Source organism: Cheilinus undulatus, linkage group 11, assembly GCF_018320785.1.
Source record: "Cheilinus undulatus linkage group 11, ASM1832078v1, whole genome shotgun sequence".
Classification (NCBI taxonomy): domain Eukaryota; kingdom Metazoa; phylum Chordata; class Actinopteri; order Labriformes; family Labridae; genus Cheilinus; species Cheilinus undulatus.
Window position 1 is genome coordinate 29,616,461 of NC_054875.1, and position 22,473 is coordinate 29,638,933.

The 22,473-nt window shown below is 38.4% G+C and overlaps 3 protein-coding genes across 3 annotated transcripts; 1 reads left to right on the plus strand and 2 right to left on the minus strand.

Annotated features, from left to right (window-relative positions):
• Positions 1 to 901: 901 nt before the first annotated feature.
• On the plus strand, positions 902 to 3,816 carry gp9 (glycoprotein IX (platelet)). Its single transcript, XM_041799881.1, has 2 exons — positions 902 to 1,084; positions 2,723 to 3,816. The coding sequence occupies exon 2, from the start codon at positions 2,724 to 2,726 to the stop codon at positions 3,432 to 3,434; it is 711 nt and encodes a 236-aa protein (XP_041655815.1). The 5' UTR covers positions 902 to 1,084; position 2,723; the 3' UTR covers positions 3,435 to 3,816.
• Positions 3,817 to 3,981: 165 nt separating this feature from the next.
• On the minus strand, positions 3,982 to 15,939 carry LOC121518168 (haloacid dehalogenase-like hydrolase domain-containing 5). Its single transcript, XM_041800408.1, has 8 exons — positions 15,729 to 15,939; positions 11,224 to 11,430; positions 11,005 to 11,117; positions 10,819 to 10,912; positions 10,701 to 10,734; positions 10,443 to 10,617; positions 10,161 to 10,349; positions 3,982 to 8,072 (listed from the first exon to the last, which is right to left on the minus strand). The coding sequence occupies exons 1-8, from the start codon at positions 15,846 to 15,848 to the stop codon at positions 7,676 to 7,678; spliced, it is 1,329 nt and encodes a 442-aa protein (XP_041656342.1). The 5' UTR covers positions 15,849 to 15,939; the 3' UTR covers positions 3,982 to 7,675.
• Positions 15,940 to 16,769: 830 nt separating this feature from the next.
• cnbpa (CCHC-type zinc finger, nucleic acid binding protein a) lies at positions 16,770 to 20,740 on the minus strand. Its single transcript, XM_041800184.1, has 5 exons — positions 20,626 to 20,740; positions 18,633 to 18,753; positions 18,341 to 18,406; positions 17,969 to 18,167; positions 16,770 to 17,813 (listed from the first exon to the last, which is right to left on the minus strand). The coding sequence occupies exons 2-5, from the start codon at positions 18,748 to 18,750 to the stop codon at positions 17,696 to 17,698; spliced, it is 501 nt and encodes a 166-aa protein (XP_041656118.1). The 5' UTR covers positions 18,751 to 18,753; positions 20,626 to 20,740; the 3' UTR covers positions 16,770 to 17,695.
• Positions 20,741 to 22,473: the final 1,733 nt, after the last annotated feature.

Genomic DNA, 22,473 nt, shown 5'->3' on the forward strand with positions numbered 1-22,473 from the left:
TCACTTCTCTTACTGAGGCCCTTCTCCCCTGATTGCTCAGTTTGGCTAGGATATCAGCTCTTGGAAGAGTCCTGGTTATGCCAGTCCTTTTCATTTGAAAATTATGGAGGCCACTGTGCTCTTGGTAACCATCAGTGCAGTATAACTTTTTTGTAACCTCTCCCAGATCTGTGCCTTGTAACAATCCTGTCTCTAAACTCTGGAGGCAGTTCCTTTGACCTCATAGCCGATTTTTGCTCAAGCTGTAAACATCTTAGCAAAGATCAAGAGATGTGTGTGGCATCTCAGTTTAATTTTGTTTCATTAATGAGAATATATACTTTTTTCAACTGTAGCATTTGGGTGCAACATAACAAAACTGAAAAAAGTAAAGGGGATCTGCACACAGACCCTAAGAAAGCTAGTAACTTGCCGTTGAAAAGTTTACCCTGGCCCCCTTACACACTTGTCAACTTCACAGTGAGACAGCACTGAGCATTAGCGTGCTTACCACTTTAAAGTTTGTGGGTCAATGATTGTGGAGTGAAGGATTCAGCCAAGCTAGGCAAAGAGAAATATTGTCTAGCTTTGTTCACAGGGGGTGCCACATAGACAAAAACCTGACATTCTTCACAGGACCTTTAAGAAACATTAAATCTTCCGTCTTGTGCTCATTCAGCTGTTAAGCTTAAACTCCAACTCAACATAAAGCTTCACAAACCCCCCAGCCTTATTTTGCAGTGAAGTGCCCCTCTGTGCTCTCAGCACTGCGGTGCATGTCAGTAACAAACTGTGCTAGAGAGCTTTAGCTCGCCTCTGCCTCTGTTCTCAAAAGATAAACTCTTATCTTCTGTATGCAGATGAGGTTCCTTCATGATGAAAGCGTTATTGGTGCTTTCCTTGCTCTGATGCTGCTCTGTAGTTGACGTCCTGTTACTTAAGACTACAATAACACGTCAGTAACAAAACGGGGACACCTTTAAACACAGGAGGACTTCTGAATTCAGGTTAAACATTTGGACTTGCACAGACAATATTTATGATGACATTTTGAAGATGACCAGCACCAAAAGAAGAAACTTAAAGATTGGTTTGACTCTAAAAGGTCTGTATTTATTTTTAATTTTTTTCACTTATAATGAGGCAGAAGAACTCGTAGGCTTTTCTTGCATCACGAAATAGTGCCACACACAAATGTTACTGGAGAAAAAAAATTATGCTACAAATTGTTTCTGTATTGCTTACATTTAAGCCAACTTTTTTTTTTTGGCCCATTTTGGCGTTAATAAGCTAAAATACATGGAGGTGATCGACTGTACCCAGCAGTTGAACTGCATAGCCCAGTTTCCTTCTCTTGAAAGGTTCAATGCAGACTAAATGTCTTAATTGAATTACTACCAAGTACCGTACACAATCCAGACTCAAAAATACTGTATTTATCCCTAAAAATGAAGGATTTCACTTTCATAATGTCATTTGACTCTATTAGAATTTAACATTTAGACCATTTTTGTTTGTTTTTAATGCTCCTTTTTCTTCATCTTTTTAAATAACTGTTTTTACCCTTAGGGGAGGTTGTGTGCATTGAATGCACTTTTCATTCCTGATTTTTTTGGTAATTTTGGCTGTGTTCATGTATATGGCATGAATTTTGGCAAGACTGTGTATTCTTATTTGATCGTGTTATTTTTTAGCTCAACTTGTATAGTGATTCTAAAATACACTGTTTACAAGCAAGAGTTTCACTTAAGCTGTTAAGTGCAAAAAATGCACCATTGAAAGTCATTTAAATTGCAGTTTTTGAGCTCTCATATCTGGGTGTCAGTCTGTCTTGTCTTGGAATTGTTCATTTTTACTACTCTCCACCAGATGGCCGCCTTTTTACCATATTTAGCATATGGAGAAAAATCATGCTTAACATGCAAAAAATAATAATGCATAAAAATCAATGTTGTTGCTTATTACTGACATATCCCAGGCTGTAATAATTAACACAAAATAATGCTTTGCATGTAATATATTGAAAATTATTTTTTCTGTTTTTTGTTTTTACACTGAAAAACTTTGTGGCATCATGACAAAAACCTGGCATTCAAAGGGTTAAAATCATTAAAATATGAATGAATATTTGATATCAATAATAAGGTCAGTTGTAGGTGAAAAAATAGCCCAATAAAAGTGGAAGAAAATATTAATGTATAACATTTTTATAGCTACTGTATTAAAGTGCACTTTTTTTGCACTTGAGAGGGAGTATACGACACTGTATAAAAAACAATAAAACATAAAAATCAGTATTGCTGCTAATCATTGAATTATCCCAGGCTGTGATTCAACACAAAGACATTTGTTTTGCATGTAGTGTATTAAAAATAATAAATGTTTCTTTTTTTTTTTTCATCAAGAAACAGTGGCATCATGACAAACAATAGCATTCAAAGGGTTAAAATCTAAAAAAAAGAAAATTTTATATCAATAGTTGGGTCAGTTGTTGGTGAAAAAAATAGCTCAATGAAAGTAGAATAAAATATTAATGTATTATGTTTTTCATAGCTTCTGTATGAAAGCACATTTTTGTGCTTAGCAGCTTGAGTGTGACTGATATGGAAACAATCCCTAGGGGTTAAGAAATCTGCTGAGTAAACACATGCACATTGCTGCACTGTATGCATCTGTTAGAGGATTCTTTCTGTCCTCATTATTGTGCAAGATTACAAGGAATTACCTTTTTCTGATCCTGCAGGATGCTCTTCGGTTTAAGCTTAGCTGTCCTCCTCCTCTTGGTCTCATCAACTGCTGGTAAACCGTGCACATGTTCATCCCTCCTGCCCACGGGTCTGAAAGTCAACTGCAGCTCTCTTAACCTCATGGAGCTGCCTCGTCTGCCCGCAGACACCACAGAGCTCCATGTGCAAGACAACCAGCTAACCTCTGTGTCTCCGGGCATGTTTGACACACTGGTGGGTCTGAAAAAGGCCTCGCTATCTGGGAACCCCTTCCACTGTGACTGTAGGATACAATATCTGAGGAACTGGCTGCTGAAAAACAAGGCCGTCGTCTCTGAAGAGCCCATCTGTGCCAGTCCGAGCTCTGTGGCTCATATAGCCATCTCTGAACTCAGTGATGACTTCTTTTCTTCCTGTGGTCCAACAAGCTGCACAGATGGAACTCATGACACCCTGTTAGGGGTGATGCTATGCTGCCTCATTGTCCTTCTTCTGTGGAGTTTAAAACTTGCCAAAAAGTCAACCATCACTCTGTACATAGATGAGAGACATTCAGGATTTGAAGCTGAATCTCTACAATCACTGAAACCCAAACACAGAAGGAGGCTGCACACTGATTATCTCAATTATACCACGGATCTAGAAAAACCACCTCTCAACATGGAGTTACTGCCACAAGTAATGGATGTGTTGCACAAGAAGCACAATATAAAGATAAAGACTACCTGAAGGACCTCTACTTTAAAAACACTACAGGTGGCAATGTCATATAGTTTTTAACATTAAATTTGTTTTCAACAAAAAAAACAAAAAAACAACAAAACTGTCTCCTTAAAACTTCCTTTGGGTACTCTTTGTTGTTTGTTTTCTATCAGTTCTACCTAGCTCATTTGGGCCCAATGCTTCAGGTAAATATATTTCCTTAATCTTTTGAAAAATATTTTTGAAATTAAAGCACAATAATTAAATTTCCTAATTATTGACACATTATGGGAGAGTTACTTAAGAGTCATCACATAGGAAAACCAGTATAGATCTATGATAGACACAGGAACATGGAGATGATATAAGAGCTGATTTATTCATCATACAAGACACTCCACAGATAGGAGAAGTGACCAAGTAGACTATTTACTGTTTCTTTTAACCCTTTATAGGGCACTCATTGAAATACTTGAAAATTCAAAATTGAGCCCTAGATTATTATTGGTGGACATCCCATTACTTAAAAAAAAACTTATGTCACTTATATCATTTTTTTTTCATTATGGTGAAAATCAAGGTCAATGAGGTGACCACATCTGGTTCCTTGCCCATTTATGGTAAAAAAAAAAAAAATCCCATGAAGTGTATGCATATTGGATGTTTATAAGGGAAAATACACAGAAAGAGTTTAAGGAGTATTCACTTGCACATCATAAAGTTAGAGGACATGACTAGCTTCAGAATACTGTAGTAATGTAAGTAAGTAATTAATGTTGGTACCACCAGTTTTATCTTATAATTCCGACAGGACACCTATAATAATCACAAACGTTTAATAATTAAGTAAATTTTAGGAGTGATGAGGCTCACAATAAAATAAAAAAATGATTTAGGCCATTTAAGTTTCATAAAACAGTTAAAATGATTTAAAACTGACTAAAACCACATATATTTCATTATTTATGCCGTTTGTTTTTCTTTAAAATTCCACCAGAAAGTGTAATAAACATGGCAAATATTAAATATCTGAATTTATTTATGCAGAATGAGGCTTACAGAAAAAGTAAAACTGATATAAAGCCCAAAAAAGTATGATACAACTGTTGTAAAACTGAATGAAAAACCACATCTATTTTGCTATTTATGCCTTGAGAATTTCTATAAATTAGTCAAATTTACCACTGGAAAATCTACCACAGCCAACTTTACAGCAGAGTGCTGTTATCCTCCATTATAATGAGTTATTTGTTAAGAAAATACCCTAAGTATGGCTTGCTAGAAGAATTGACCATATGTGTTAATACAGACTAGTTGACTGATACAGGCCTGACAGATTATTGAGGCCATTATTTGGCATTTGGCTGGTTATCGGTATCTACATTTTATTATACAGATAATAGAAAAGGTTAATTAATCAAAAATTGCGTTACTTTGGTTCCACTACAAAGTGTGTCTTCCCCTCTGGCTTTATTTTCTCTCTCACCCTGGGCTCACTCATAGACTAAAGTCCTGTATGAACGCAAACTGATTGGCGAAATTTCACTTGAGTACTAGCCAATCAACATTTAAGCCTGGATACCACTGACACAGTAAGCATATGAAATCACTTCCTGTTCCTACTGTGTTACTCTGTACTGTGCTAGGCACACTGGTTCCAAACATTGGTTATTGGTCTCTTGAGCTCCTGCTAATCGGTATTGGTACCGACCCTGAAAAACCAATATCCATCAACCCGTACTATAGACATTTTATGCCCCTAAATGGGCATATACCCAAATAAGGTTCCTCTATTTTTCACGCAACAATTTCAGTAATTGCTAAACCAAACAAAACCTGTCATGAAATTTAGCACTACTATTCGTCTTAATAATATGTGAGTTTTATCAGCTTATCATGGATATGTTTTAGTTCTGAAGGAAATGGGAAGTTTAAGACACTCTGGTCCATTGCTGATTGGTCGTATGAAGTCACTTTCCGTGACATTAACTTATCTCCAGTGATTGCCTGAGAAATATCATTCTGCTACTGTACCATAGAGAGTTGGGGGGAGGCCATGAAGGATGTCAGCCAAAGTGACCGTATATGGTTCCTTATCCCATGAAGGGTTAAGGCATAAAACTAAAAACAACTCTACACTTAGCTGTTGGTTGCATGTTTCTTAATTTTAGACATAATTATACATAGTTAAGTTCAGGTTGCATTAGAATTATTTTTACTACAAAAAAAAATAACACAGGCAGTTTGCAAGGTTTGTGCAACTATTCCTTGTATTTTCTTAATGTATTTACAAATTGTGAACCACCAATAATGGTCAAAATGACAACAGGGATTGTAAAATATTTTCAGCTGGTTCTTACACAGGTTTAAAAAATGATCAACTGGCCTTTTTGCTTCTAAAATAAAAATTTCAAACAAAATTAATGATATTGTAGAAAACAGATAATGGCAGAATGAGATGGTAACATTTAACACAGTAGGTGAAAGCCTGATCTGTGCAAATACTGATCAAGGCTCTCACAGCTAGACAAAATGCAGACAGACAGTACTAATACAGGACAATATTGCACACTAAACTGTTGTTTTTTTTTCTTTACAGTACATTATCAACTCTTATATTCATGCATAGTTTTTTTTTCTGGGATAAATGGGTAAACAAACAAATTTTTTTATGCATAAGAATAAAACATCACCTTCAGAATAAAGGTCTGATGATATCTATACAGTATATGTGCTTAAAAACACTGGTAAATTCTTGTAATAATAAATATAGGATGATTTCAGGATTCATAGTCTAAAATGTTACTATTGTCTAAAAAAATATTTAGCAGGTTCAAATAAGGCAGTTATTACACTTTTTCTTAACGGTAAACAGGAAATTAAAGACTACAAGAAAAACAATATAAAAATCTGTTGACAGTAACAATAACATGATTAAACTTCTATTGAGTTTGTCACAAAGATAACAGTATAAATGATGACCCATAATGTTTTTAAATGCCCTATCAGGTGTTTAAACAATGTCCACAGTGTATGGCTCATCTAAGCTTATCCAATAAGTGGCATCATGCTCCATCCTCTTTCTAGGACCTCCTTTGAGACACACGGCAGCCATTTTCTCTGACATTCCTCTGAGAGAGAGAAGCTCAAATACTGCCATACTTCAGGTAAAACAAAATACTGGTCAACAGATTAGCTAAAATCAAAGCATTCAGCTGTCATGAGGCCAAAGCTAACAAGAAAGTGGCCACTAAATAAATAAGCAAGAAAATGTCAGATTGCAAACTTTAGTTAATGTTATCTAAGTAGTGGCCAAATGCTCAGCTCAAATTGGCAAGGAAGTAAAAATGCTCAAATTACTGAGCTAAACTAAGTAAAAGCTAAGTGTCCATGTTATCTACATAGCTAAGTTAGCTTTAAATACTTTTGCTAAAACTCATGTTGCAAAAGCTACCTTAGTTATAGTCAATGGAGCTACGTAGCTAACGTAGCAAACATGGCTACATAGCTAACGCTAAACTCACAAAGCAACTATGTAAGATACATAAGCTATGCTATCTAAGTAGCCTTGTTAGCAAAAGCTATGTTTGCTAAAGCTAACTTAACTATGTTGGCTAACATAGCAATGTTAATTACGCAGCTAGCATAGCTATGCTAGCTTTAGCTAAAGCTAACAAAGCAGTTAAGATCTCTGACCTTTTTCACTATTTTATTCATGAAATGTTGCTGCTTCTGTAATGTTTGAAAAGTGATTATTTCATGAATGAAGCTGCCAGACTTTATTAATGAATGAAGTTCATTTAAAAAAATCATACACTGAAGATACATTGTACCAGCAAATTACGACACTTCCTTTCTGAGTCAAAAGGGGTCTTAGATGAATGGCCTGTGATAATGGTGTTAGAAATGTATCGTCTGCAGCCAGACCCCTCTAGAAATACTAGCCAGAAGGGACCTGAATGCTAACTTTAGCCATTATCTTACAGTTGCTAATGAGTTCCTTTATTTTACTAACTACTGTCTTTTGTTTTAATGTTTTACTTTGTGAGCACCCTAGTTAACCTTGGTTATTTTTAAATCTGCTGCACAAATTAAGTAAAAATTACTTGACTTTTCAGTTATTGATGATCTACTATAAAATCAAAACAATTTGTAATATTTCTTTAATGTAAACTGACATACAGCAGCCAGACATGACAGCATGTGATCTTTCTGCTCTGAGAGTGTACTCAGAGGACAAACTCTGAAAACCTTTTAAATCAAAACTCCTACTTAGGCACAAACTTCTCCCGCTCAAAGATGAGGTCTACAGCTTCAGCCACATCTTTCACAATGTGGCCAGGTTCCACCAGCGCAGGGTCAAACCTAAAGTCCCGGTGCCCATGGAACACAGTCTCTTTGATGCAGTGACTCGCATCAGATGGCACCTCAGCTTTAGGGTTGTAGACCCCTGTGCATACGAGAACAGACTTACAAGATGTGGCTGAAGGCATCGCCAGCTCACTCTCCCATGGGATGTCCATATCTTCATCCTGGGGCACTGCAGTGTTGGAGCCTGTAGCAGCAGCCATCTTAGCAATGGCTTTGGGGTTCTTTCTAGCAGCTCTCTCCTCCAGATAACGGTTGTACAGGTTGGCGCCATAGATATCAGTCATAAGGTTATCCCTGGGAGTGCAGAAAATAATAGTTTTCCTCAGCTTGTATGTACAAAGCCATCATAGATCCTGATAACTGCTAGAATGTGTTTATTATCTGCAGCTCACAGAACAGCTTTACAGGCAAAGCAACGTCAATGGTGATAAAGAGCTGAAGTCAAACATGCGTGTTCTTAAAGGGAGGTGTGGCACGTTCACTAACATATTCTGAGAAAGTTAAAGGAAAGAATTGTTTACTATCCCATGTGTTTTTTATGGAAGTTTTTTTTTTTTATCATTTTATTGTTTTTATAAATCAATCATGGTCAATATAATTTGGCTTTTTTTTTCTTTACAAAAAAATACAAAATAAATTCATTAATGTCAAAGTGGAAACGGAGGCCAAAGTAATGTTAATTAAATAAGAATATGTACTGTAAAATAAGTGACAGCATAAATATTCACCCCTTGATAATGACTGTTCTTATTCAACAGAGGTCCCGCCAATTGGCACTAGTAGTCTCACTATTAGTGAAATGAGGATCACCTGAGTAGAGTGAATGTGTCTCAAATGATTGTAGTATGAAAACACCTGTGTCTGGAAGGTCCAGTCACTGGTTAATCAGTATTCCTGACTACCATTACACCATGAAGACAAAAGAACACTCAAAGCAACTCAGAGAAAACATTATTGAAAAGTATAAGTCAGGGGATGGATACAAAAGAATTCCAAGGCCCTGAACATCACCCAGAGTGCAGTTCAATCCATCATCAAGAAAAGGAAAGAATATGGTAGATTTGTAAATCTGCCTAAATCAGGATGTCCTCACAAACTGAGTTAAAGCTCAAGAAGGAAACTAGTGAGAGAAGCCACCAAGACATCTGTTACTACTCTGCAGGAGGTACAAGCTTCAGCAGATTAGATTGGAGAGACTCTGCATACAACTGTTGCCCAGTCAAAGCTTTATGGGAGAGTGGCAATGAGAAAGCCACTGTTGAAGAAAACTCATAATAAATTGAAACTTGAGTTCACCATGAGACCAAAATGGTGCTATTCTGCAATCAGACAAGACTCTATGTTTGGTGGACACTAAACACTGCACACCACCACAAACACACCATCCCCACTGTGAAGCACAGTGGTGGCAGCATCATGCTGTGGAGGTGCTTCTCAGCAGCCTGCTCTGGAAGGCTTGTGAGGGTGGAGGGTAAAATAAATATGGCAAAATACTGTCGAATCATGGATGAAAATCTTATTTAGTCTGTAAGAGAACTTACGCTTGGCAGAAGATTTATTTCCCATCAAAACAATGATCCGAAGCATACAGTGAAAGCTACACAGAAATGGTTTAAAGACAACAAGCTGAATGCTCTGGAGTGGCAGAGTCAGAACCCAGACCTCAATCCAACAGAAAATTTGTAGCTGGACTTGAAAAGGACTGCTCACACCCAGTCACAATGCAACCTGACAGAGCTTGAGCAGTTTTGCAAAGAAGAATGGAGGGAAATTGCAGTGTCCAGATGTGCAAGTCTGATTGAGATCAATCCACACAGACTCTGTGCTGTGATTGCAGCAAGTGCATCTACTAAATACTGACCTGAAGGGGGTGAATATTTATGCAGTTACTTATTTTACCTTTTACATTTTTATTTGACCTTACTTTTTAAAAATCTGTTTTCACTTTGACAATGAAGAGTTTTTTATTCTTTTGCCAAAAAAATATGTGTATATATATATATATATATATGGATAGATAGATAGATAGATAGAGAGAGAGAGAGAGAGAGAGAGAGAGAGAGAGCATGATTGATATATAAAATCAATAAAATAGCATGAGAGTGAATACATTGTATAGGTTCTTTATTTGAGTAACCCCTAAGGCTTTTATTTATGTTAAAAATACTTAAAAAGAAACATACCAAAGCCACTTTTGAAATCTGGTAAGTCAGGTTAGATAAACCTGAATTAAGTGTGTATTACATGCTCCTCTTTCCCTCTTTCCATTCCTTGCATGTCCACTTTCCTTACACTGCTTCTGTATTCTAAATACAGTACATACCTCATAACATCCTCAGTTTAATTATTTGAAAAACAGCAAAAGAAAACTTGTTGCTTTACCCGATTGCATACAGGGAAGTGATTGGCAGTTTCCATTGCCTCTGCATGGCCTGATTTCTGATGAGGTACTCAGCGAAATGATATGTCAGCTCACTGGGTTTTCCAATGAGGGCATCATACTTGAGGTCTTGACCTGTTATCTTCTTGTAGATGTTCTCTAGGCAAACAAGAAATGTTCCGTGGCCAAACCTGAGACGGAGTGGCAAGGACAGATAAGACATTTTCAGCTGGCACTTTCAAACACTACTTTAGTGTGGTGGTACTGATTTTTTTGAAGGTTACCGTGGAGAATGTGCCTCAGCCATCCACATGAGGTCCATGTTACAGGCCAGCAGGGGGAGGTGAGAGGTCTTCTGGGTTGTATGAGCACTGTTGAGGTTCCCATTGGTCAATAAAATATCAATAATCAGCTGCAGGTTGGTCTCCCATCGGATCGGCTCACCAAACAGAACCACAGCTGAATAAGAATTAAAAGATTTAGATACAAATCCAGCATAGCAGACACAACTGATGGATCTAGGGAATATAGCAAATTCTTACCGTCAACTTTGGGCAGGTTTCCCACAGGATTAGACTAAAAAAAAAAAAGAGAGAAATTGATTATGTTCTACTTCAGAGATCTATTAACTAATTTCTTCACCAAATTTGAGTATTTTACCGGTAGTTTGGGTCTTCTGTTGTGATCAACCATGTCCAGCAATGGGAATGACTCCCTCAGCATATCAATACTGACAACTTTCTCAAAGCCAACACTGTAGATAAAACATTGAGGATAAATAATAAATACTCTATGGTCCATTTTAAATGTGTAGACATGTAAACATGTAGCAAGATTCCAACATACTTTTTAGCAATTTCCAGGACTGGCCCTTGTCCCGACACCAACACACATTTGTCATGGAACTTCTTAAACATCCTCAGAGGACTGTGGGACATGATGACTTGATCTAGTGTGATCTTAAAAGACAGTGAAAAGAGAAATAAATAAAAGTGGAGATCGAGCACCAGATAAATAACAAAAAGAAAGTGCAAATTGTTATGTTAGACTAGTCTGAGAACTCACAGGTACTCCCAGGATGTGAGAGAGCTGGTCTGCTTTTGTTTGTCGGAGGCAGTTCCCTGCATTTGTGACAAAAACAACTGGCACCACAAGCTGTCCCTGAGAGTTGACCAACTTCTCAAATGCCTTTTTAGCAGCAGGGATTGGCATCTTTCCCCGCACAAGGACCCCATCTATGTCAAACAAGAGCCCGAAGTTTGGCTGTGGCTGCTGCAGGGAAGAGATGAACGGAGAGCCAAAGTGGGGAGTAAGAGGGAGGGGGTAATCAACAAGTGCAGAAAGAGACATTGTGGATTTAAAAAAAAGGATGATATAGTAAGGTAAGGTAATTTTATCTAATACCCGTAGGTAGCTTTGGTTTATAGTGAGGGAGTCAGCCTCCTTCTGCCCACAATCAACATGACCGGACAAAACATGATAAAGTACTCACAGCTAAAAAGAGGCTAACCCTCAATAAAATTTGACTTGTTTATCTCATAGATGGCTGCTGGGATAAAGCTTGTATTGCTTGATTTTACAGGCTAGTACTTTCTACCTGCATCCCGAAGGAAGAAGCTGAAATTCAGCATGTAAAGGGTGGGAGTCATCTTTTAGAATGGACCCAGTTATCCTCTGTAGCTGTCTGGTAAACAGAGGCTCTGGGCTAAGCTGTGACTCTCCAAGTAACTGACTGGACCGTTTCACAATTTGATTAAGATAGTTTCTACTTTTAAGAGACAAGGTTTTTAAAACTTGTTAAAGGTAGTGTTATTTTTGCCTAAGTTTTTCAGCATCAGAATCAGCTTTATTGGCCAAGTAAGCTTCCACAAGAAGGAATTTGACTCCGGTTAGAGTAAGAGTAAAACTAAATAAACAAACAAAAAAAAAAAGAATTACAGATATATTTAAATATGCACATGCTCCTGTAGGCATTATTTCTAATATTTACAAGTCTGTGTGCATTGATAGTATAGTTGCAAGATGTGCAAAAGGTGTGAGGATGCTAAGTAGACATGAGCAGAAGTATAAAACATGCAAGGATAATAATTTGCAGCATTTGAACATGGTAAAAAAGTTTAAAACAAAAAGTAAATGATGTCACATTTGTAAGGATCATGCATTTGTGGGATGAGCAGCAGAGCTGAGTTTGTGGGTTGCACCCATGAAAAATGTGCCAAATCTTCTCTGCCATTGCCAAACAGCTGATTCTGCTATTGACTCTTGTTTGGTGTTTGGTGGATTGGATTATTGAAGTTTGAAGAAACAAGACATATTGACAATTTAACAATTTATTCATTTAGCAAACAGGAGCCTCAATAGTTTGTGGAAGAACCATACACAGCCACAACAGCCTGGCCCCTCCTCATGCTGGTCACCAGCCTGGTCACACACTGCTGTGGGATGGCATCCCATTCTTCAACCAGCATTTGTCGCAAGTCAGCCAATGTGGTTATGTTGGTCAATCTGGCACGAACAGCACACCCAAGCTGATCCCACAAGTGCTCAATGGGGTTGAGGTCAGGACTGCTTGGAGGCCATTCCATCCTCTCCACTCCCAAATTCTGGAGGTAGACTCTGATAAACCCTGATCTGTGGGGACGAGTGTTGTCATCTTGGAGGATAGAGTTCTTTCTGACAGGGTGAAAAAACAGTATTCTTGGTGTGTTGCCTTCTTGGGACGCCCACTTTGTGGCCTGTCTCTGACATTCCCCGTTATATGGAACTTGGCCTTCAGTTTGGAGATGGTACTAGGGTTCACTCCAAACAAAGCCGCAACTTGGTTTTGCGGAACACCAGCTTGAAGTTGCCCAACCAACGGTTCTGAAGGCCTGTGCACAACAACTGGCAGGGGTGTACACAGACATCTTTAACACCTCTCTCATGCAGGAAACTGTTCCACACTCCTTTAAAGCCTCGGTTGTAATACCAGTCCCCAAAAAACCATACACAGCCACTATGAATGACTTCAGGCCAGTGGCACTCACATCAGGGGCCATGAAGTGTCTGGAGAAGCTGGTTCTCCACTCCATCCAGGACTTCCTGGTAGACAGACCACAGGTGGTGAGGATGGGGAACAAGGTCTCGGCAGAGCTCAGAGTCAGCACTGGAACGCTGCAGGGCTGTTGCCTCAGCCCCAAACTTTTCTCCCTATACACATATGACTGTGTCTCCACACATGTCAACAACATCATCATCAAGTATGCAGACGACACAACCATCCTGGGCCTGATCAGAGGGAGGGATGAATCATCTTACAGGGAACTGGTCCACAGAATCACCGTCTATGGAGAGGACAACGACCTGGTGCTCAACATAGACAAAACCAAAGAACTCATTCTGGATGTCAGGAGGAAAGCCCCTCCTCTGCAGCCCCTCACCATCAAAGGAACTGAAGTGGAGCGGACTGACAGCTTTAAGTTCTGCTTCTACAACAGCCCTGCTGCTGTCAGACTCATTTCACAGGACATTAAGGTGGGAAGGACATATCACACCCCACACATCTCCTACTCAGTGGACAGTTAAATACCTCTCGGGTCATAACTCATAACACATCAGTAATAAATGTGAATTAAGTACTACTGTCAATAAGTGCAATTATTGAAGTGTGCAATAACATGTGTAATATATTTCTCCATGTGCAATAACCAGTGCAAGAAATCCCGGGTACAATAGCAGATGTAGAAATCTTGGAATGTTTTTATTTTACCTAACTTACCTTTCTTTTTTAAAAATGTTATCTTATCTTATTTATTTACTCTGTTATCTCTTATATTTATAAGGGTGCTCTAGTGTACTGTGTACACTCCTTTGTGTAGTTTGGTAATACAACTTTATTTATATCATGTCTTATTATTTATATTGTTAAATTATATATATATATATATATATATATATATTATGTATATATATATATTTTTTCTACTTTTTAGTCTTTTGTAGAGCTGACTCAAGAAGCAACACACAAAAATTTCAATGTACCTGTACTGTCCTGTACCTGTGCAAATGGCAATAAATATCTATTCTATTCTTTATTCTATTCTATCCCTATCCAGATCAGTTAAACATGGCATGCCAATTCTTGAAGCAGACATCTACCGACCACTATAGCAGGACCCATGCTCACAGGTGCTGCCAATCAGGTGCCTGATTGGCAGCACCTGGGTGTACCAGAAGCTCAAAACAAGAGTCAATAGCAACAGCAAAATAAGCTGTTTGGCACTGGCAGGGAAGATTTGGCGCATTTTTCATGGGCGCAACCCAAATACTCAGCTCTGCTGCTCATCCCACAAAGGCATGATCCTTACAAATGTGGCATCATTTAAAAGGGTAATAAACAGGCTTTCCAACGGTATAAGATTTATTACCAAGAAGCATTGTTAAAACAAAGAAATGATGTACCAAACACAAATTGCCTCACTTTTTGTTTTAAGTTTAGATAAAATTCGTTATAAGTACTGACAGTAGAGCCATTTGTGCAGATATGCATATGAGGTAAGGAGTTTTCCACAGTGAGCTTTCTTACTGGATTTGAGTAACTCTTGGATTAGTTTTTTTTTTATATATGTCAGAAGCTATTATTCCAACGAAACAAATACAGTTGAGAAAGATGCAAGAGGACACCAAAGAATAAGCTTTTTGAAGGGCCAGGATATAGACCAAATAAGTAGAGCACCATAGCACAAACAACTGTGTTGATTTCAGTACATAAAACCATACAACATTTTTAAAATGTGTGAAATTGCACTTAAACACTCTACCAATTCTATTGAATTGATACCATGAACTACAATTAAACATTGAGACTAAAAGTGCAGATTGAAATCAAGTTGTAAAATATACACATATACTTTTCTGATTGGAAGTGGGTCCTGCAATCTATTTGGCTTCTCTTGTTAGATATTAGTGGCAGAAGAAAAGTGAATAAATTATTCAAACAACACCTTTAATCCACATCCTTTTTTTTTCCAAGAAAACTGTAAACTAGTAAAACGAACTGCCTTCTGTTGTCAGTTGTAAGTTTATTTTAGCCTATTATTACATCCCTACCATTTCAATATACAGACATTACATGATTGACTAGTCTGACTCTGAGTATGACATCATATGGGCCCTTTTTATTGACAACAGAGGCATACTGAGAAAGCACAAAGTGGGAAAGCTGGTGACACAGCATTACATATGGGGTGTTTTGTTGCATTGTTGGCAGCATATTGTAAATATGTCCTTAGTTAAACCCTGCTGCAAGTAAAATGTCCTTTATTGTTGCTTGTCTCCCTGTGTTTTCTGTTACTGGGCTTTAAACAACAAAGTAGGAACATTTTGTTTTGTTTTTTCTCCTGAGGGAACATTACAGTAGGCTATCTGCTGTTATCCATCATGTCAGACCTCTTGTCTCCGCCAGCGCATCCACTACTGAGAAAGTTGCATGCAACAATAGATGTATGCAACGTTGACAGGATTTCCTACCCTGAACCAAAAGCTACAAGTATCGCTTTGTCAACAACCGCCCGAGCCGACTCGAACCGTACCTTGCTATTCGACTGAGTTCCGCAAAACCCGCACCGAGAACCGACAATCCCAGCTTTTCGTCTGGCTTGACGGTTACTCAGGCCGTACAGGCCCCGGCAAAACGGCAGGAGTCCCCTCATCTCCTTTGTTTATGGCCGGGTCAAAAAGAGAAAATAATAGAAAAGAAAATCGCCCCCGCATGAAGTGTGTAAAGCCGGCTCGCTCCGGCTGATGCTCGGCTTGTTTTTCTCTTATGTTTCTCGCTTTAATTTGACTGGGCGAGACTTGGTGACGTCATATGAGGAGGAGGAGGGTCTCACGCATATCAGTTGGTGCGCTGTAAGGCCGCATCTGCACTGCTGCAACCCCCGCTGCCATTTTAGACACCGAGGTGGAGCTTTCTGCGTTTGCAGGAATCTCCGTGATCACAGGAGAAAACCAGCAACCAACGCGGGCTCTAAATCTTCCACTTCTACCAGTCTACACAGTTTCCCACCATAGAAATTTTATTTGAAATGTATAGCGGGGTCGTTTGCTTAACGAATGCGGCACAACATGGACACCACCGACTCTCGGCTCTCCATTATACTTCACCTTTAGGATACTTCCACTGAGTTTCATACACAGCAGTCATTATCTTAGCTGAGCCTCAGGGAGGCAGAGGGAATTTAAAAGGGAAACCTGGACCCTTTGGTCGGGAGTGCAGTCATACTTCTAGTTTTTGCCAACATGTTTCACAAACTTTCATAATAGAGGCGTTTCTGCACAAACGACCACAAAGTTCAGTGCAAATGTTGAATTGTTCAGATCTACAGAAGAGCAGTCATAAATTCCAAAGGACAAAAGTTTTGTGAGGCCAAGATAGGGCTGTTCTGTGTAGTGTCATCATGAGGTTGTTTATCTTGCAGATTAACTTGTATTTTAACTTCCTTGAAGACAAAAGGTTAAAGTAAGCATCAGCAGATTAGATTTCTTGAAAATTACTTGTGAGAATGGCATAACATCTGTAAAGGAAAAGCATCCAAACACACACACAGCCATGAAATCAGACAAAAAAGTCCTCCCCGTGCTCCTCCAGCTTTATTGATAGTTTAAAATTACATTTCTATTTTCTAGGACTTCAGTTGCACTTTCCTTCCGACTTAAAAACTGAGTACAAGCAAATGGTATTTATACAGTAGTCTAAGTGATATTGTACAAAAATAACATTTTGATTTCTGTGAAAACATTTTTTCATTCCCAAATAACTCCTAATTCAGCTGTTCTGTTGACTGTTCTCGATGTTAAATTTTGCCAAGGGAAAAAGAACAACAACAACAAAAAAATAAGAAAAAAAAAACAACAAACAAAAACAAAATAAAAAGGAAAAAAAAAATCCAAAGCCATTTTTAAAGGAAACATCTACCTTGGACTACCAAGTGATATTTAAATTGTAAACAGATTTCTATAAAAGAACATGTTTCTTTTAATACTTCCAAAATTTTTATATCTTAGCAATATAAGATGTAGTTTGTTAACGCCCACTTAGCTGCTTGTAGGGCTGAAATGCATCATGTTATGAACTGTTTCCATGTCAAACTCTCTTGGCCAACTCAGATCCCACTAAAACAAACCAAAATAACCATACATGGAAGTTCGGTTTCCATTTACTCCCTTCTCTCATTTTACTGAGGCTCACTTCCACAAGCTCAGAGGTCCTATAGATTCCCATATGTTTAGTCCCATTTATTCATCTCTGATCACCAGTGGCTTGGAAAGGGGGGTTCTTTAACAAAGCATTATACATAACACCGCTACCAAACTAAAACATTTTTGTATTGAATGCAGAAATATATTTTTTCACCCCTTTCTTTGTATTACATGTCGAGAGGCTCACTGGCCTGGGACTAGCCTCTGTTAGCCAACCTTTGGCCAGTGAAGAGGATTCAGAGAAAATAATACAACCAACCATCAATCTGAAAAAAGGAGGGGCAACAGAGGGCACTGATTATGCAGTGGTGTCGATGGTGCACTCTTTTGCCAGGTGGCCGGCCTTTCCACAGTTGTAGCAGTTGGTCTCGCTGGCTTTACTGCAATGCACAGCAACGTGACCGATGTCGCCACACCTGGGGAAGAGGAAAAGTAGCTGAGAGAAAAACTAAAGAATTTAAAAAGGGACGTAACCCATACATTGGTATGAAAGATACTGTTTTAAAATTCCTTAGTCATTTAAAACCCTGTCTATGGAGTTAGAAGTAAAAGGAAAAAAAGGATCACTTACCTGTAACATTTCACCTGAGTGCAAAGCTTCTGGATGTGGCCAAACCCTCCGCAGGAGTAGCACTTCTGCTCATTAGCATGATCACAGTCCCGGGCCATGTGGCCAGCTTTGCCGCAGGTGTAGCACAGCTGCTCCCTCTCCTTTTTGGGTTCCTTGCAGTCCCGGGAAATGTGACCACTCATGTGGCAGTTGTAGCATGCTAAACAAGAGAACGGAGCAAATATAAAGCTGGCCAGTATGCACAGTAGTTAATTTGAAAGAAACAGGCGAAAAAAATATTACTCAGTGCTGTGGATACTACTTCCTCTGTAGTTTAGGAAAATATAATGCAAGACCAACTAACTAGAACCGAAATAGAGATGAAATGCACACCATCCTCAGTTTGGTCACAGTCCCTGGCCATGTGTCCTTGGTCACCACACCGATAACAGAACAGCTCTGTAAAGACAGAATATGCAGACATGAAAAGCAGAACAAAGTATTGTTTTAAAGCTTTATGACCCAAATTAAATGAACCCCATTAGGATTTCTTCCCTGACATTACTTGGCTACTGTTAATGATAACTACAGGTGAAAAACTGTAAAAAAAAAACAAAAAACAAAATAACATTATTGTGAGTTTGATAATCCTTTAATAGAGTGCAGTCTGAATAATAAATTTTACCCTTTCCACGTCCCCGACCCCTGCCACGTCCACGTGAACCACTGGCATTAGGGCAATGCTTGATCCAATGACCCGAGCGGCCACATCCAAAACACTCACTGTTGCTGTTCATTTCCATAACCTAAACAAACACATATCAATTACCAAAACCAGTCCAAAATAGAAAACCCTGCAGTCAGTGATTAAACACAATCTACACAAGCAGCATTTTTCTGTTGAACACATAAACATTTAATTTTGCTTGCCTGGGTAATTTTGAAATCTGGGAGGACAAAAAAGTTGTGCATCTTTCTTTAATCACAATTAAGTTTGACACAAATTTTAAGAGTATAAACCATTTTGTATACATTCTTGCTGGTGTATATAAAAAAGCCGATGTCACTAGTAGCTGAATCTTTTAAAGCTACAGACATTGTTGATGCAGTGAACTCATAAGAAAATCAAACCTATCAGTTTAACTTTCAAGCCTATTTTAAAGCTTTTTTACAAAAACAAATGAAGCTGTTAAACCTGTCAAACTGTAAGAACAGCTGTTGATGTTTTTCGGTGCAACCAGTGCACACATGCTGTCACTATGCTTCTCAGCAAAAGTTATGGATGTAAGGTTACCATGCTTGTGCAAGGTTTTGTAAAATCAATACAAACACTGAGGTCTAAATATCATCCAGCCCTGTGAAAGCTGCAGTGACTGCAACTCGCTTTTTCCATGTCTAAGGCAGGTAACATTTTACACACTGCGGGAGTCTGTTTAGTATATTTAATGACTACTGGGAATCTAATCTACAACCACAAAAGGGGTAGATCTTTCAGCTGCGGAGTCTAGCATAATTGACCTTTAGACTACCACTAACTACTCAGCTAACTTACACGATCTCATCATTGGAAACATGTTGTGATCGCCATAGGCCAAACTTCTGTTTGCTGACAGATCTAAAGACATCAAGCCAGAAGGAATGTGAGTTAATGAGTAATCAAGCTCCTCGAAATAAGTTCCCAAAGACGACATGGGACAATAAAATGACCAGTCGGATCTGAATGCACTGAGAAAATTACTCTGGTGCAAAAAAAAAAAAAAAAAAAAAATCGGTCTATTCCTTTAATGTGTTGCCCGTATCATAGAGGCCCTTAACTTTAGACTTACATAAGAGTTGTTCACCAAAACTACGTAAATATTCTTGTAATTAAGAATGTAACTGGTCGATTTTACAAAGCAAAACAAATAACTTTCTTTAATTTAGTACTTTAAACTAATGTGGTGCAACACACCGCAGACTACCGTACAAGCGGCCATGGAACCATGCCGTTGGTTGTGTGCTAACTTGCAGGCTAGCTTCAGGGGCAGTCGTTTCATGATAAATAGCTGCCAAAAAGACGATCACACGGTCAAAAAAAGAAAGAATAAGCGGGCTTGATTCCCTTAAGAAGCTGCAAAAGACCATCCATTACAAGTTGGTAGATCAGACAACGTGATATCCATCTGTTACTGCTTTTGCAAAACAAAATCAAATGCCAAAGGTTGAAGCCACGCTAACGTCGGCCTAGTCACGTTGATTTTCCTGCGCACTCGCGAGACACTTGTGCTGCTGGCAAACACATGCTAGCAAACCACCTCACGACTACGACCAAGAAGCACAGTTCAGTCGACGATCAATCTATTCTTCCTGATAAGAAAGTCCCGATCAGACTCTTGTGGTGATAAACATGTACCGTAGATTAATTAGGAAGGGTATCTATGTAGATATACCATAAAAACAAAATTTCCCGCGCAGGGCGCAGACACCAAAGTCGTTGTGACGAGCTAACGTTAGCAGGCCGTGCTGACAGCCCGATGCTCCGTTAGTGGAAGCACAAAACGATACTTCGTTTAAAAAAACGAAAACCGACAACAAGCAAATATACATAAAATAAGAAATATTAACATGTCACAGTTGCAAAGTTAACACACACTCGGTCACTAATGATTGCATTATTCCTGCTCTGCTTTATTGCTTACCTCTCTGGCTACCTAGCTATGTCAGTGTTTACGCCTCCTTCTTTGCGCTGCATGCGGTGTGAGCAGGAGTTCCTGAATTGTCATTCACGGGATCCAGTGAAAAACCTGCACAGCCATTGGCCACAAACTCTGTGAGCAGCCAGTCAAACACTAGAATATGTGGACACCGCCTCTATGAATCAGCCAATCATAAATATAAAATGGTCCCTTCTCCTTAAATCGACTGGCCTTATTTATCCACTTCATTTTCACTTCAAAGATATTATTAAAAAGGCATATTGCAGCTTTTATGCTGATAGCAGTATACTAAGCTACCAGGTGGTATAAACGGTACTATTGCAATCTACAAAAAAAAAAAAAAAAAAAAAAAAAAAAAAAAAAAAATATATATATATATATATATATATATATATAAAATACCGGTGGCAATATATTGTTTAAAAGGAGGGACACTATCAGGTAGTATTTTAAGAAAAAAAATAGAAAAATATTTTTTTAGCCTAGGTTCAATTTGTTATTGAAATTATTATTTGAATTTCTATACCTATTTCATTAAATTCTTGTTTTCAATATAGAAAAACTGCATAGCAATGTTTTGGGTTAAGTCAGCTTTCTGCTTTTTTCCAAAGAGAGTAGTTTCAGTTGGAGGTGATGCTCTGAAGGATCAAATCTTTTAAAATATAAATTCAAGCTATTATTTCTGAACATACGCCCTTGATTTAACTGTGTAATGCCTCAGAGGAAGCTATATTCATAGCGTCAGTGCAGTAACTTGTATAGACACTTGTAGACTGCCCGATCTGGTCTTGCATGAATTGTACCAAGATTACTGGCACCTGGTTGAATTAACCAGGTAGTTAAAAAAAATGTTTGCGTACAGCAAAAGTCAATATCCAGTGTTTGAGGCCGTACATCTGAATGTTTAAATCATTGTAAGGCTATAATCCCTAAAGGTGACTTTGATTTTCTGTTTTGATTGATATATTTTTCATTGAAAAATGTGCACATCTCAAATACATCTGTGACTTGTTTGCAACCTTTGATTCACAAAATAAACAAACTTTTGTTTTTTAATTGCAGGAAGCATGAATGAGGATTTCCCAAACATAGCAAGTCAATGTAAACTGATGTATACCCTTCTTGTTTAAAGAGTCATCCTGATTGCATCATGTTTTGAATACAAGAGAAGTGATAGAGACAATAATCCATGAGAGCTGCAAGCATCTCAGCTAACTGGCCTGTAAGTGCTCAGTCAGATCAATAAGTGGGAAAGATGCGTTCATCTCAGTCTTAAGGAGGCTCTGGTATATTGCCATTCCTGTAATCTTAATTTTTCTGGTCTCAACCACTTTTACAAAGAAGCATGAGAATATCACTAGCTAGGGTGAACCCTATTTATTATTTGACTATATTTGGCCCATATTTTGTCCTCGTAGACTGAAATACGAGGATCTTTGTGCATGTGGGGTGGAGTACCTTAAAACGCTCCACAATGACAAAGCCCTGCCCTCATCCTCACACAAACCAGTATTTGACATTTCTGCTATTTGTTTCATAGAGTACCCTTAAGAAAAGGTTATTTTGAGCAGAATTAGACTGGAAAGTTAACGTAGACTAGTAAAAATAAAGTGAAAGTGGTTTAAAACAAGGGGTAAGCTATTTTCTTACTGGAAGAGTCTGCTCCCTCTCTATGGAAACATTGTTTGCTAATCCCATCAAGACATATTGTCCGGGATGGTGATGAAGCTGGGTTATTTAGACCGTGTCAACTCCAGCCTGCATGAAAGGACCTATGAGCCATCTGTGACGATCAGGGCATCTCAGGGGACCCAAACCGTGATGTTACAG